Below are 15,308 nucleotides of genomic sequence, written 5' to 3' on the forward strand. Positions count from 1 at the left end.
GGTCCAGCCATTCTGGAAAGCTGTATGGAGGTTCCTCAAGACGTTAAAAACAGAGCTACCTTACAACTCAGCAATTGCACTACTAGGTATTTATCCAAAGGACATAAACATGATGATTTGATGGGGCACCCCGATAGCCAAACTACAGAAGAGCCCAAATGTCCACTAACAGATGAATGGATAAAGAAGATGTGATACACACACATACACACACACACACACACATACACACACACACACACACACACACACACACTGGAATATTCCTCAGCCATCTAAAAAAATGAAATCTTAACTATTTGCAATGACTTGGATGGAACTAGAGGGCATTATTGTAAGTGAAATAAGTCAGTCAGAGAAAGACAAATACCAAATGATTTCACTCATATGTGAAATGTAAGAAACAAAACAGATGAACATGGGGAAGGGAGGGAAACATAAGGGGAAACATAAAATGAGACAAAATCTGAGAGGCAGACAAACCATAAGAGACTCTTTAACTCTAGGAAATAATCTGAGGGCTGCTGAAGGGGAGATTGGTGGGATGGGTAACTGGGTGATGGGCATTAAGGAAGGCATGTGATGTAATGAGCACTGGGTGTTATATGTCACTGACGAATCACTGAACTCTACCTCTGAAACTAATAATATACTATATGTTAATTGAATTTAAATAAAATAACAAAAATTTAAAAATGAAATGATTTAGGGAAATGCTGATGACATGATTTTAAGTGCAAAATGAGGATATAAAATTAGAACTGTTCATCATGGAGAAGGAGAGGTTGGGAGAGTCAGAAAGAAAGTTTGAGCCATCTTAGTCCTAGTATTTTCATTTATTTATACAGAAAAAAACAGGAAGGAAATATATCAAAATATTTACAAAAGTTATCTCTCTCAAGGTAGAATGTTTTTATGTGATTTTTAGTTTTCTCTTGCATTTTTCTGTGTTTTCCCAAAAATTGCCTATGATAAAAGTGCTATTAGAAAAAAACTTAATGTTTTAGAAAAGATAATACAGATGTGTCAGAAAGTAATTTCTGTAGCTCCATCCATGTCATTGCAAATGGCAAGTTTTCGTTATTTTTTATGGCTGAGTAGTAATATTCCATTGTGTGTGCATGTGTACATTGTGTGTACTACATTGTGGATGGAGCTAGATGGTATTATGCTAAGCAAAATAAATCAGTCAGAGAAAGACAAGTACCATATGATTTAATTCATATGTGGAATTTAAGAAGCAAAACAAATGATCATAGGAAGAAAAAAGAGAAGGAAACTAAAAAGAGACTCTTTAACTACAGAGATCAAAGCAATTGTTACCAGAGGGGAAGTTGTCTGGTGGAGGTGTTAAACAGGTGATGGGGATTAGTGATGAGCACCAGGTGTTGTGTATAGGTGTAGAATCTCTAAATTGTACACCTGAAATTAATATTGCACTGCATGTTAAGTAACTGGAATTTAAATTAAAACTTTAAACAAAATTTAAAAAAGAATGCAATTTCTGTAAGCTTTTTTATTAGAAGCAGATTCTTAAAGTTACAGGTTATTAGGGCACTGTGTGGGAAATATCACACTGGAACCAGACATAATGGTGGGGATCTTCTAGTTGATCTAGGGTCTGCATAAAGCACACTAAGACAATTTCTTTAATAAGTCTAACAACCTAGGTAGTATCAGAGGCTGATGCTGCCTGCCACTAAGAGAAGCAGCCCAGTAGCATCTTTTTTTTGGTGCAAAATGGTGGTTTATTAAAGCGTGGGGACAGGACCCATGGGCAGAAAGAGAGGCTGCCCTGGGTTGTGAGGTGTGGTTGATTATATACTATGGGGTTGGGGGAGGTAAGGGAAAAGGGAGGTTTGGAAAGAACTTTCATATGCTAAAGAGGACCTACAATATACTGGAGGCCTTGCCATTGTCAAGTTAAGGTTGTTTACCCCTCTAGTAAGGCATTAACAGGAAGATAGTTGAGAGCTTCTTGGAGAACAGTACACTCTGCCCGCTTCAAGTATCTGTCAATGGGGTGTAGGTTATTTATAAGGACATTTAATTATACTTACTTTCCTTTCTGGAAGCTAAGCCATTGGTAGAAATGCTTTGTTCCTGTAGACTGCTAAGACATTTGTAAACTGAGGGAGACAAGTCTTGTAGGATTGTGGTCTCTATAGGTTAACTATTTCTTTTTCCTTTAGGGCAGCCAGGAGTGCCTGAGGAATGTCACATATATACCATGGGGGGGATCTGTCAGGTGTCAGCTTCTGCTTTGTCCTCAGCTTGCATTCTGTTCCCTCATCATTTTCCCCCTGTACCATTTCTGTACCATTCTACATCATCTCCCATTGCAGTGCTCATATGCTAAAAGCTTTTTGGCTTCAATGGGACTCAAAGTGAATTATTAATGTGCACTCTACCCAGAACCTAAGGGAAGAACTAGGATTAGACTAAGCAGTGTCTTTCTAATCATCCTTCCTTATGTCTGAACCATTTAAATCCCCAACACTAAAGAAGAGAAGAATCCATTTGCACTAAGACTCAATGGGTAGGCCCATTTTTCTAGAGGCAGTTTCTAACAGCTTGAGCATACAAGTGTTTTATTATAAAATTCTACTCTCATTAAAAGTGGGGCAAAAACAGAAACTGTCTTCTCAAGGAATTACAAAGCCTGCTATTTGGTATTTTTATGCTAGAATGGCAGGACCATGAGCAAGAGACCAGACAGTACTTTGTAAACCACAGAGCTATAGTCAAAGTACCTAAATCCCACAGTTGGAAAGCAGCATGAAAAATCTCTCTACTAGTTGTATATCCTCTGGAAGGGGGGAACAACCTATTTAAAGCCAAAAAATTGTGGTTTAGTGTGACTGAATCATACAAGTGATCATGGACCCAGTTATATTTTCTACAATTTATTTTAAAATGCTTTCATACAGAGTGTGATATATACATGCACATTAATTTTAATCTATGCTCTAGGGGCATTTAGTTAACATCTGAAGTGTCTTAATCAGGCATACACACCCAACAGGTGATTTCTTTTTTTTTTAAAGATTTTATTTATTTATTTGAGAGAGAGAGATTGACAGCCAGTGAGAGAGGGAACACAAGCAGGGGGTGTGGGAGAGGAAGAAGTAGGCCCCCAGCAGAGCAGGGAGCCCGATGCTGGGCTCAATCCCAGAACCCTGGGATCACGCCCTGAGCTGAAGGCAGATGCTTAATGACTGAGCCACCCAGGCACCCCCCAAGAGGTGATTTGTTAACACATTAAATACTCAAAAGTCTTTGCTCCAGAGGCCTCTGCTCCCAGCAGTTCAGTCACTTTAATGCAGGAGGCCTAATTAGCCTAACACATGTTAAAAATGAATTTTCATTGGTAAAATGAATGTTATTCAAGGTGTGTACTAGCCACAAATGTCTTACAGGCTTTTGAGCCCTCACAAGACCTGCGTATAAAAATCCAGTGAGCTCTATAGCTTTCAACCTTCAGAAGGAAGCCTTAAAATTCAAGATTGAAACAGGTGTTATGTCTTGTCCCCCATCAGAGAATTTTGTCACCAGACTCTAGCTAGAAAGTTAGTTGAATCCTGTTGCTATAATATCACCAACTCTTCCTTGACCAACCTCTTTACGGAAGATGCTGTCATGTATCTAAGAACAAAACTGGGGCGTCACTGAGATTACAGAACAGGTATATGACTGATTTTGTGTTTGTTTGCTAATAAATGTATGTTTGGGAGAACTGAGGCTGAGGTTTGCTTCCGTGTGATAGTCTTATCTAGTCATGAGACTCTAAGGGAGGGCAAATTATAACTCTTGCTTAACTCTGACTAGTAGAAACTACTGATACCGGCCAAAAAGGAACTAATAATAGGAAACAACCAAAGTGGGTTAGGTCAGTTTGTAACAGAAATTGTTGGAGAGGATGTGAAGAAAGGGGATCCCTCCTACATCGTTGGTGGGAATGCAAGTTGGTACAGCCACTGTGGAAAACAGTGTGGAGGTCCCTTAAAAAGTTAAAAATTGAGCTACCCTATGATCCAGCCATTGCACTACTGGGTATTTACCCCAAAGATACAGATGTAGTGAAGAGAAGGGCCACATGCACCCCAATGTTCATAGCAGCATTGTCCACAATAGCTAAATCGTGGAAGGAGCTGAGATGCCCTTCAACAGATGATTGGATTAAGAAGATGTGGTCCATATATACAATGGAATATTATTCAGCTATCAGAAAGAACGAGTTCTCAACATTTGCTGCAACATGGACGGCACTGGAGGAGATAATGCTAAGTGAAATAGGTCAAGCAGAGAAAGACAATTATCATATGGTTTCTGTCATCTATGGAACATAAGAAGTAGGAAGATCGGTAGGAGAACAGGATAAAGAAAGGGGGGTAATCAGAAGGGGGAATGGAGCATGAGAGACTATGGACTCTGAGAAACAAACTGAGGGCTTCAGAAGGGAGGGGGGTGGGGGAATGGGATAGGCTGGTGATGGGTAGTAAGGAGGGCACATATTGCATGGTGCACTGGCTGTTGTACGCAACTAATGAATCATCAAACTTTACATCAAAAACCGGGGATGTACTGTATTATGACTAACATAATATAATAAAAAATACTATTATAAGAAAAGTTTCTAGAAAAATGAAAACTAATTCAAATCCTCTATGTTCTTCATAGCCATATTCTTCTTTTTCCTCTCAGGTCACTTACCAATTTTTTCATCTTCCTGTACCATTTTCCTCTCTTCTCTGAAAGCCCTGAGCCAGCGTATCTTCTCCTCCAGCTTTTTGGCAAAGAATAGATGTATCTCCTCGGTCTCCTTGTTGTGAAGTTTGAAGGCATTTTTCATGCTAACATTAAAGTCATCATCTCTGCCATCTTCAATGTCAACTACCTCATATTTATCCATGTCAATGCGGCCTTTGTAGTACAGGATATCTCTTCGGATCAGGTCCTAGATGGGAAGGAAGAAAAGGCTTTTTACTGGAGGTATGTGGACAGTAGAACATGAGAGTTGGCTGATGGGCACAGCAGGACATTGAGACTGCCATTGTTTTGGAGTACCAATAGGGGCTGGTTTGGTCAAATTTAGGCAGGTTAGTTTAGCAGTATGACACTGATAGGTTGGTTAACTAGATGCTCTTAGAGAAAGCCTTTGTCCTACATCCAAGGACTCTGTCTCAGACCCCAGCATCAATCCTTATATGTGTTTGTAAGACACATATATGGGGAGTAAGAAGCAGTAAGGAACACAAGCATTGCTAGCAGGGCCTTTTCTTTTCCAGAATATTTGCAAGCCTTCCAGAAGTTTGAAAAAGGCTGGATGGTTGCCTGGGGTGTACGTGGGAATTCAAGCAAACTAAGGAGACCTGCATGACCTACATATCAAGTGGGGATGAGTAGGTAGCCACAGGCTGCAGGCCAGGAAGGATTACATGGAAAGGGTTGATCACTTAGCACTCTGGGGTATTTTGGAGAAGGCCTAGTGTGGCAGGAGAAGTGGGGGTAAGAGTGAATAAAAAGCTTCATATATTACTCAGCCATCAGAAAGAATGATTACCCAACATTTGTAGCAACATGGATGGGACTGGAGGAGATTACGCTAAGTGAAATAAGTCAAGCAGAGAAAGACAATTATCATATGGTTTCACTCATTTGTGGAACATAAGGAATAGCAGGAAGATCGGTAGGAGAAGGAAGAGAAGAATGGGGGGGGGTAAACAGAACAGGGAATGAACCATGAAGAGACTATGGACTCTGAGAAACAAACTGAGGGCTTCAGAGGGGAGGGGGGTGGGGGATTGGGATAGGCCAGTGATGGGTATTAAGGAGGGACATATTGCATGGAGCACTGGGTATTATATGCAAATAATGAATCGTGGAACATTACATCAAAAACTAAAAAAAAAAAAGCTTCATATATTGACTTGAATGAGAGAGAAAAATAAGAGTTGTAGATGGATACAAATGGTATATTGCCTATCTTTTATTATTGTTGTTTTACTCTCTGGTATACAGAATTGGATAAATACTAATTCTCAGTCCAGGAGACACTCATCATTAGTCCACACAAGGTGCTCTTATTTCTCTATTTATTTACTTACTTTTAATAATACATTACGTTTTGGTGAACTTGCCACCCAATTTAAAAGCTATGATGCTGAACAGACATTCCTCCAAAGAAGACATACAAATGGCAAATAGACACATGAAAGAAATGTCTAACAACACTCGGCATCAGAGAAATAAAGATCAAAACTACAATGAGATACATCACACCAGTCAGAATGCCTAAAATTAATAAGACAGGGAACAACAAATGTTGGCAAGGATGTGGAGAAAGGGAAACCCTCTTACACTGCTGGTGGGAATGCAAGATGGTACAGCCACTCTGGAAAACAGTATGGAGGGTCCTCAAAAAGTTAAATAAAGAGCTACCTCATGACCTAGCAATTACACTACTAGGTATTTACCCAAAGGATACAAACATAGTGATCTGAAGGGGCACCTGCACCCCAATGTTTATAGTAGCAATGTCCACCATAGCTAAACTATGGAAAGAGCTGAGATGTCCATCAATAGAAGAATGGATAAAGAAGTTGTGAGATATAGATATACATACACACACACACACACACACACACACACACCACATGGAAAGGGTTGAACATTTAGCACTCTGGGGAATTTTAGAGAAGGCCTAGTCTGTCAGGAGAAGTGGGGGTAAGAGAGAGAGAGAGTGTGTGTGTGTGTGTGTGTGTGTGTGTGTGTGTGTGTATATATATATATATATATATATAGTGGAATATTCCTCATCCAACAAAAAAAAATGAAATCTTACCATTTACATCGATATGGATGGAACTAGAGGGTATTATGCTAAGTGAAATAAGTCAATCAGAGAAAGATAATTATCATATGATTTCACTCATATGCGGAATTTAAGAAACAAAACAGAGGATCATAGGGGAATGGAGGGAAAAATAAAATAAGATGGAATCAGGGAGGGAAACAAACCATAAAAGACTCTTAACTACAGGAAACAATCTGAGGGTTACTGAAGGGGAGTAGTTGGGGGGATGAGATAACTGGGTGATGGGCATTAAGGAGGGCATGTGATGTAGTGAGCACTGGGTGTTATATGCCACTGGCCACTGATGAATCACTGAACTCTACCTCTGAAACTAATAATACACTATATGTTAATTAATTAATTTAAATAAAATAAAATATTAAAAAATTAAAAAAATAAAAATAAATAAAAGCTATGAAGCCATAGGAACCTTAAATCCCATGCTCATCATCCCCTGGTTTCTTTTCTATATGGTTTTATATCATCTCTTATCTACTCTACTTATATGAGGTTTAAAAACCTACAAAGAAATGCCACATAATATTTAGGAATACACACATAGGTATAGAAATTATACAAAAATATGACAATGACACATGCCAAATTCAACAGAGTACAGAGGAGAATGGGAAGATGGAAGGAAGGAAAAGAAAGGGAAGGAGCAGAGAGGGAGAGAAGGAAGAATGCATTTGTAATGAATTATTTCTTAAGCTGGATGATAAGTATATAGGTACCCATTATATAATTTATATATCTTTTCAATTGTCAGATATTTAATAAATTAAAAAAAGGAAAACCAGAGGGATGGATGAAATGACCTGTGGACCTGTGGAATGAAAGGTCTGATAAGTAACTATCTCTCAGAGTGGTCTTTCAGCCCCTCCTCCTCTTAGTATTGCCCTCAACTCCCCTTGACAGACATTGTAGAGAGCAAAATGGAGTGTCTCATGTCAAGCAGGGGCCTGTGTCAAGCAATGATGCAAGTAGTTAAAGATACTGCAGCGACAAGATATCGCTGGGACCAGCATCAGCCGACACCCCAGAACTCATAATGAGCAGAACCAGAGGAGGTCTGCAGGTACCCAAAACCAATTAAATCCCTTTAAAAAGGGGAGGATTTTTGCAGCAAACTGTCAGACTCTTCACACATGACCTCTCTATGTCTGACCACTTTAAAAAAGGCAACTACCAGTGAAGGCTCTGCCCAATTGATCTCTGAAAAGAACTGAGATCCTTCACTGCTTGAACATAATAAGCAGTAAGTGTCGAGAGCTGACCAAGACCAGACTGAGGCCTATGTCAACTGTGCACCCAGAGACTGACTTCATGTTTGGTTTGTTAACTTCCTACACCACTTCTGTTATCTTATTTGCTGTGTGGTTTGTCTTATGTCCTGCTCTGTGTGCTGCGTAAGAAGCCAAGTTTAATCACATGGTGAAATGTCATTGAGTTCGGAATCCTGAACCTTCTTTATATTGTGATTAACTTTGCTTTATGATTGAATAAGGCTGACATTGTGGAAAGACACAACTCATGTGTGCACCTTCATAGCATGTCCATGACACACATCTACTCTTGGGACGTGTGGGGTGGCTGAGTCTGGCCAAGAAGGCCCCATGAGCCCTGTCCTGACAGATGTCTTCTACTAGCCAACTCATTCTGACCTTTACATCCTCCTCTCTGCTTATATTTTGCCTTTTAGACAATTTGAAAGAATCAGAAATGCTCATTAATTTTTATTAAAAGTATACAGTTTGGTTAAACTATTCCCATTCTGCTGAATTGCCTTGCATGCCTCACTTCTCAGCTGCAGGCTACCTGCTAAGAATTTGCTTTTGAAATCCTAACTAATCTTTGATAAAGCAGGAAAAAACATCCTGTGGAAAAAAGACAGTCTCTTCAATAAATGGTGCTGGGAAAATTGGACAGCTACATGCAAAAGAACGAAACTTGACCCTTCTCTCACACCATACACAAAGATAAACTCCAAATGGATGAAAGACCTCGATGTGAGACAGGAATCCATCAAAATCCTAGAGGAGAACCTAGGCAGCAACCTCTAAGACATCGGCCAAAGCAACCTATTTCATGACACATCTCCAAAGGGAAGAGAAACAAAAGATAAAATGAACTTGTGGGACTACATCAAGATAAAAAGCTTCTGCACAGCCAAGGAAAGAGTCAAAAGAACTAAGAGGCAGCCCACGGAATGGGAGAATATATTTGCAAATGATACTACAGATAAAAGACTGGTATCCAAGATCTACAAAGAACTTCTTAAACTCAATATGCGAGAAACAAATAAACAAATCATAAAATGGGCAGAAGATATGAACAGACACTTTTCCAATGATGACATACAAATGGCTAACAGACACATGAAAAAATGTTCAAAATCATTAGCCATTAGGGAAATTCAAATCAAAACCACACTAAGATACCACCTTATGCCAGTTAGAATGGCAAAAATTGACAAGGCAAAAAACAACAATTGCTGGAGAGGATGTGGAGAAAGGGGATCCCTCCTACATTGTTGGTGGGAATGCAAGTTGGTACAGCCACTCTGGAAAACAGTGTGGAGGTCCCTTGAAAAGTTAAAAATGGAGCTACCCTATGACCCAGCCATTGCACTACTGGGTATTTACCCCAAAGATCCAGACGTAGTGAAGAGAAGGGCCATATGCACCCCAATGTTCATAGCAGCATTGTCCACAATAGCTAAATCGTGGAAGGAACCGAGATGCCCTTCAACAGATGACTGGATTAAGAAGTCGTGGTCCATATAGACAATGGAATATTACTCAGCTATCAAAAAGAACGTTTACACAACATTTGGTGCAACATGGACGGGACTGGAGGAGATAATGCTAAGTGAAATAAGTCAAGCAGAGAAAGACAAATATCATACGGTTTCTCTCATCTATGGAACATAAGAACTAGGAAGATCGGTAGGAGAAGAAAGGGATGAAGAAACGGGGGGTAATCAGAAGGGGAAATGAAGCGTGAGAGACTATGAACTCTGAGAAACAAACTGAGGGCTTCAGAGGGGAGGGGGGTGGAGGAATGGGATAGGCTGGTGATGGGTAGTAAGGAGGGCACATATTGCATGGTGCACTGGTTGTTATTCGCAACTAATGAATCATCGAACTTTACATCAAAAAAAAAAAATAAAAGACTTAGCACGGTAAAAAAAAAAAAATCCTAACTCTTCACACTGTATGGTAAACTGGGCTTTTTGGTATGTCTAGGGAAGGCTGTCTTTAAGAAATCCCAACATAGTTCTGTCAATCTCAAAATCCAAGGCTGTGAAATACATGTGTTGTTGAATTGATTTGCAAAAAAATACCCTCTACATTGTTCTTCTTCCTCCCATAATAATTGTACATATAAATAGGCTGTGAGTACAGATGGGTCCTGATCTGTTGAGTGCTCCTGGCATCAAGTTCACAGGAGAGGAAAAGGTCAGCTATACAGAGTGGGCCAATGTTGCTCCAAATCTGATTCAGAGCCTGGGTTCCTTTTTACCATGCTTAAAATTGAGAAGCTCAAATGAAATCAGTTGCATTTCTATACACTAACAATTAGACTGAAGAAACAGAAATTAGGGAATTGATTCCATTTACAGTAGCACCAAAAACCATAAGATATCTAGGAATAAACCTAACCAAAGAGGTAAAGGATCTATACTGTAGAAACTACAGGACACTGATGAAAGACATTGAAGAAGACACAAAAAGTTGGAAAAACATCCCATGCTCATGGATCGGAAGAATAAACATAGCTAAAATGTCTATGCTACCCAGAGCAATCTACACTTGCAATACCATCCCGATCAAAATATCAATGACATTTTTCAAAGTGCTGGAACAAACAATCCTAAAATTTGTGTGGAACCAGAAAAGACCCCGAGGAATCGCCAAGAAAATGTTGAAAAAGAAAAACAAAGCTGGGGACATCACGTTGAATGATTTCAAGCTATACTACAAAGCTGTGATCACTAAGACAGCATGGTACTGGCACAAAAACAGACACGCTGGGGCGCCTGGGTGGCACAGCAGTTAAGCGCCTGCCTTCGGCTCTGGCCGTGATCCCGGCATTATGGGATGGAGCCCCGCATCAGGCTCCTCCGCTATGAGCCTGCTTCTTCCTCTCCCACTCCCCCTGCTTGTGTTCCCTCTCTCGGGCTGTCTCTATCTCTGTCGAATAAATAAAATCTTAAAAAAAAAACAACAGACACATAGACCAATGGCACAGAATATAGACTCCAGAAGTGGACCCTTGACTCTATGGTCAACTAATCTTTGACAAAAAAGGAAAAAACATCCAATGGAACAAACACAGTCTCTTCAATAAATGGTGCTGGGAAAATTGGACAGCTATATACAGAAGAATGAAACTTGACCATTCTCTCACACCATACACAAAGATAAACTCTAAATGGATGAAAGACCTCGATGTGAGACAGGAATCCATCAAAATCCTAGAGGAGAACATAGGCTGTAACCTCTGCGACATCAGCCACAGAANGCCAGAGCAACCTTTTTCACGACACATCTCCAAAGGCAAGAGAAATAAAAGATAAAATGAACTTATGGGACTTTATCAAGATAAAAAGCTTCTGCACAGCCAAGGAAACAGTCAACAAAACTAAGAGGCAACCCACGGAATGGGAGAAGATATGTGCAAATGATGCTACAGATAAAGGGCTTGTATCCGAGATCTATAAAGAACTACTCAAACTCAACAACCAAGAAACAATCAAATTTAAAAAATGGGCAGAAGATACNATCATAAAATGGGCAGAAGATATGAACAGACACTTTTCCAATGAAGACATACAAATGGCTAACAGACACATGAAAAAATGTTCAAAATCATTAGCCATCAGGGAAATTCAAATCAAAACCACACTAAGATACCACCTTATGCCAGTTAGAATGGCAAAAATTGACAAGGCAAGAAACAACAAATGTTGGAGAGGATGTGGAGAAAGGGGAACCCTCTTATACTGCTGGTGGGAATGGAAGTTGGTACAGCCACTTTGGAAAACAGTTTCAAGATCCCTTAAAAAGTTAAAAATAGAGCTACCCTATGACCCAGCAATTGCACTACTGTGTATTTACCCCAAATATACAGATGTAGTGAAAAGAAGGGCGATATGCATCCCAATGTTCATAGCCGCATTGTCCACAATAGCTAAATTGTGGAAGGAGCCAAGATGTCCTTCAACAGATTAATGGATAAAGAAGATGTGGTTCATATATACAATGGAATATTACTCAGCCATCAGAAAGAATGATTACCCAACATTTACATCAACATGGATGGAACTGGAGGAGATTATGCTAAGTGAAATAAGTTAAGCAGAGAAACACAATTATCATATGGTTTCTCTCATTTGTGGAACATAAGGAATAGCAGGGAGATCATTAGGAGAAGGAAGGGGAGAATGAAGGAGGGGAAAACAGAGGGGGAGATGAACCATGAGAGACTATGGACACCGAAAAACAAACTGAGGGTTTTAGAGGGGAGGGGGGTGAGGGGAATGGCTAGCCCAGTGAAGGGTATTATGTAGGGCACATATGGCATGAAGCACTGGGTGTTATGTCAAACAATGAATCATGGAACACTACATCAAAAGCTAATGATGTAATGTATGGTGACTAACATAACATAATAAAAAAAACAAAATCGACAAGCTCAATCCTGGCCAAAACGATGTGGCGGTTCCCATGCGCTGACTTCTACAATCCTCAGGAATACTTTGTGAGACATGTACATAAAAAGTGGGCCCTGTCAGTCCAATCTAACTACAAAAGCAGGACAAGCTACAGAGAATGGATTGATGTAATCTAGTTTGATCTCACAAAGACCTGAAACCTGCCTTAAAATACTTAATACAAATACACATAGACCTGGGAAGCCAGGTCTGGACCACATAGCTAATAGGTGGGTACCCACCTGACTAGAATAGGCAGACTTTAACCTCCCATTATTCCTAACTTCAGCCAAGGAGACAGGGAAACTGAAGGACTCCATAAAATTATTATTATTATTTTTTTACTCCTTTTCCTGCTTCTTTTCTTGCTAGGACCTGCATCCCTACCCCACTTTACCCATGTTTTGTAATGCAAACAGCATATGTCCTCCTTACAAGGGATAGGAGTTAATGATTTCTCTAGAGTAGGTAACATCTAAGTAAGGACCAGGTGGGAATGACTGGACAAAGCTACCATGTGTATATTCTAGAAAACTGTGGCTAGACATCTCAATGCCAAGGCCCTCTGGCTCCAAGGAATAATACCTAGGCCCTTGTCTTTGTTCGAACTGGTACCTAGATGCCTGAGAGGACACATATTATCAGACTACCATCCTCAATAAAACTCCCCAGATCCTGAACAAAGATGAGACTCCCTCCTTTCCTTTGTTGGTCTCCCAGACACTCTGTTTGCATCTGCATTCTCTGTATCTTCAGTAAACTCTGCTTTCACCCCCTGCTGGCTCATGGTTTATTTCCATCCTTCATGAAGCCAAGAACACTCTTGGCTGGTCCTGCAGGATCCCCTTTGGGTCTCTGGACCCAGCCTGAAGGCATCGCCTGCAACTTTCTTTAACTCTGAGTTGGTGTGTCATAATCATTGTTAGCCTTCAAAACCTTTACTAGTTTCCAAAAAAAAAAAAAAAAAAAAGGAAAGGATGTACATGATCTTGGAGCTAAATTAAAAGCACCAACTGAAATGCCTATTGTTTCTTTAGGTATTTAATGATAACAAGAAACTTGAGAGAATTCTGCCTCTTCGGTAGGGGAACAGGAGTAGAGAAATGTGTCATTAAGGTTCTCCCTTTGCCTACTCTAACTCTCCAGAGTGTTGAATATGAGTTTTCAGGCACCAGATTAGTCATAAAGCCAAGTTTATGGATGTGATAGGAATGATTAAGAATAACCTACTGTTCAAAAAATTCCATCAGAAATCATATCCAAGTCCACAAAGCAGCATGCAACATGTGCATGGAAGGGGTGTGAGTTATACAGACTCCTAGCTATTTAACCTACTAGCTGTGGCCTCACAGGTGCACTACTCTGAACCTCAATTTTCTCTAAGATGGTTGTAAATCTCAAATCTAGACATGCAGTTTCCAGGTCATGAGGCCAGCCTTGTCTAATAAATATGGTGCCGAGCTTTCTTGGTCCCAGACTAATTTTTTATAGGCTTTTTAAACTCCTTTGATGAACCTAAAAATCTCACTGCCTCCTTTGGTTCATTCAAACTTTCAAAATAAGTTAAATACTGTGACAAAAAATAAATCAAAGCAAAAGTAACTGAATATTTTAAAATTTACATAGCTACTTCTATGTCCTTGGAAATTCCATATACCCTTTCAGGGTGGGTGTGGTCACAGATCTATACTTAGGCTCACACTGGTGTGTCCTCCCTAACCCAACAATCCCTCCTATTCCAATCATTCTAGCCTTTAGGTCAAATTTACACATTCTGCTTCCTCAAGTCTTCCCTGACTGCATCCTCTAGCTCAAGTCATTACAGTTTCCCTTTTCTGAATGCCTAGCACTGATAATGAAGACCCTAAACTTACACAACTTAAACTCAGCCACCACACTCTGAGTTACATTAGTTCTGTTTCACAGCTTAAATTCTGCCCATTTAAGCTGTGCCCAGTAGTGCACCTTCCTTGCTCTTGCCTCACTCAGGGGCTGCCCAGGGAAAAACAGCTGACAAAGCCTCAGAAGTTTCTCTGCTCAGCTACTGCACATGGCAAGGGGACAAAGCCCTCTTGAGTCCTGGTTGTCTGAGGTCCTATTCAGACCAGGCTGCCCAAATGCCACTTGTTAATGGTGGTCTGAGTGCTTTCATAGGGACACAGAGAATAGGTGCTCACCACAGATGCTATTTAGGTCATCACAAGTTCCCTTCCTACATGGGGTAGTTTCTAATAGCATACGAGCTTTCCTCGTTTTCCCTTCCACTCATCCAAGTTGGAGGATATCAGGGGAGCCAGTGCTTCTCCAGAAGGTCCCTGGCAGTCTGTAGACAAGCACCAAACCTAGCCATGGATCCAGCAAGGAGCCTACTCCAATTCCTGACATTACATAATTCAAAAAGCTGGGAGATAATTGAATTTGGCCTCATTGGGTATTCATGGGGTTTAGTAAGACACCATAAAAAATTTTGTATAAATGACAGATGCTGCAACCTGGGGAATGCAACTCTTAAGGATTGCAGCCTGTCTCACTTGCTTGTCAGTAAGATCTTTTTAGAGAGGGGCCCCAGTTACTGCCCACCCCTAGCCTTGACCACCCTGGGTTTTCTCTCCAGAGCCTGAGGAAGGTACATGGGGATGGGACTGGACTTCTATTTCTCAGTATTGTATTCCAGCATCTAGAGTATATTCTTAATAACAAAATAATAACAGCAACAGCAATGGCAATAGTTAA

At 40.2% G+C, this 15,308-nt stretch overlaps 1 protein-coding gene across 8 annotated transcripts in view; it reads right to left on the bottom strand.

Moving 5' to 3' along the window:
* The window catches only part of ARHGEF9 (Cdc42 guanine nucleotide exchange factor 9), a 228,662-nt gene that overhangs the window by 29,607 nt on the left and 183,747 nt on the right, over nt 1–15,308 (bottom strand). For all 8 annotated transcript variants that reach the window (XM_034653524.1, XM_034653527.1, XM_019792630.2 and 5 more), the window contains one exon: nt 4,714–4,957. In XM_034653524.1, coding sequence (XP_034509415.1) covers nt 4,714–4,957 — 244 coding nt within the window. The remainder of the gene's footprint in view (nt 1–4,713; nt 4,958–15,308) is intronic.

The sequence above is a fragment of the Ailuropoda melanoleuca genome, unplaced genomic scaffold (assembly GCF_002007445.2).
Source record: "Ailuropoda melanoleuca isolate Jingjing unplaced genomic scaffold, ASM200744v2 unplaced-scaffold9607, whole genome shotgun sequence".
NCBI lineage: Eukaryota > Metazoa > Chordata > Mammalia > Carnivora > Ursidae > Ailuropoda > Ailuropoda melanoleuca.